At 36.9% G+C, this 2,080-nt stretch overlaps 1 protein-coding gene across 1 annotated transcript; it reads right to left on the bottom strand.

Annotated features, from left to right (window-relative positions):
• Positions 1-278: 278 nt before the first annotated feature.
• LOC132006653 (high mobility group protein B1) lies at positions 279-1,475 on the bottom strand. The gene has a single exon (XM_059384559.1). It carries the CDS (start codon positions 1,385-1,387, stop codon positions 740-742), a length of 648 nt encoding a protein of 215 aa, XP_059240542.1. The 5' UTR covers positions 1,388-1,475; the 3' UTR covers positions 279-739.
• Between the last annotated feature and the right edge of the window lie 605 nt (positions 1,476-2,080).

Below are 2,080 nucleotides of genomic sequence, written 5' to 3'. Positions count from 1 at the left end.
TGGTTACTCTTCACTTTATAAACGTGACTGGGCTATGTGAGATCTGGTATCAATTGATCAAGATTTGAGTTTCAGTTATGGATGAAAACTGTCTCAATTCAACTTTTATTACCCTCATCATGAGTATGCAGGGTGCAGACAAAAGCTTTTTTTTAATCAGCTAACTATATGAAAAGATAAACACTGTAATAATCCATGTGATCCAAAATGGGCAAAAGCAAAAGACTAGCTTCCCCTCAAGAAGAAATATTTCAGACCTATGAAAAGGACAACAATACTAATAAAAAAAATTGTATTTACTTAGAAGCATTCAGAATGTCAACAAAACAGCTGCAACTTTTTTTTTTTTTTTGCAATTACAGAGTGGTATTCAGTTAACAGAACAACAATTATTTCGTAGAAGCTGCATCAGAGACAACTGAAGATGAAAAACTACCATCCCCATATATAACTAATTTGTGCTGTGCACCAACAAGAACCTGCTTTAAGTTTCCATGCCAATTTACAACCCCCATACTGTACCAGGCAAGGTTAGTGGCTATTGAAAATACCACCAGGACAGGGCTATCTAAAGACACATTCGGTAGTGTGTTAACTATACAAAAAAAGACACTGTACAGTTTAAAAACAAATCTTACACAGCCTTACATTTCAATTTTTTTCTTTAAAAGGAGTGAGTTGTGTACAGGGGGGTTAAATGCTTTATAGACAAGAAAAAAAAAACTGCGCTAGAACCAACTTATTCATCATCATCATCTTCTTCTTCATCTTCATCTTCTTCATCTTCCTCCTCCTCCTCATCCTCTTCATCTTCCTCATCCTCCTCCTCTTCCTTCTTTTTCTTGCTCTTTTCAGCCTTGACGACTCCCTTTTTTGCCGCATCAGGCTTTCCTTTAGCTCGGTATGCAGCAATATCCTTTTCATATTTTTCCTTCAGCTTAGCAGCCTTCTTTTCGTAAGGCTGCTTGTCATCTGCAGCAGTGTTATTCCACATTTCTCCCAGTTTCTTTGCAACATCACCAATGGATAGGCCTGGATGTTCTCCTTTGATTTTGGGGCGATACTCAGAACAAAACAAGAAAAAGGCCGAAGGAGGCCTCTTGGGTGCATTGGGATCCTTGAACTTCTTTTTTGTTTCCCCTTTAGGGGGAATATAAGTTTTCATTTCTCTTTCATAACGGGCCTTGTCAGCCTTTGCCATGTCTTCAAATTTTCCTTTCTCTTTAGCAGACATGGTCTTCCACCTTTCCGAGCACTTCTTAGAAAACTCTGAGAAGTTGACTGAAGCATCTGGGTGCTTCTTCTTGTGCTCCTCCCGGCAAGTTTGCACAAAGAATGCATATGATGACATTTTGCCTCTCGGCTTCTTAGGATCTCCTTTGCCCATGGTTAATTATTTTCCTCAGCGAGGCACAGAGTCGCCCAGTGCCCGTCTGGCTCTCACTTGCCCCGGCGCTGTCTCTATGGAGCTCAATGTACTCTATGATTTTTAGTTCTAATAGTGTGTGTGTGTGTGTGTGTGTGTGTGTATGTGTGTGTGTAATCTTTAAGTTTTTCTACATGTAAGATCATGTCTTTTGCAAACATAATTTTACATCTTCCTTTCAAATTTAGGTGCCTTTTATTATTTTTTCTTACCTAATTTCTATAACTAGCAATTCCAGTACTATGCTAAATAGAAGTACTGAGAGTGGCCATCCTTACTTATCTTGTCCCATGTTATAAAACACTTGCATCTTTTCACTGAGCTGAGTGATATTAGCTGTGGTTTGCATATATGGCCTTTATTTGTTGATACAATCTTTTATTTCTAGTTGAGACTTTTTATCATGAAAAGTTGTTGAATTTTGTTAAATACTTTTTCTCCATCTATTGAGGTGATCATACGATTTTTGTCTTTCTTTCTTTCTGTTAATCTAATGTATCACATTTATTGATTTTCATATCTTGAATATTTCTTGCATTGTAGGTATAAATCCTAGTCAGTCATGGTGTATGATATTTATAATGTTCTGTTTTTTTTTCTTTTTAATTAACATGTAATGTATTATTTGTTTCAGCAGTACACGTCTGTGAATCA

Source organism: Mustela nigripes, chromosome 1 (genome assembly GCF_022355385.1).
Source record: "Mustela nigripes isolate SB6536 chromosome 1, MUSNIG.SB6536, whole genome shotgun sequence".
Taxonomy (NCBI): Eukaryota; Metazoa; Chordata; class Mammalia; order Carnivora; family Mustelidae; genus Mustela; species Mustela nigripes.
Note: the sequence above shows the minus strand (reverse complement) of the source record. Positions and strands in the feature narration are given on the sequence as shown.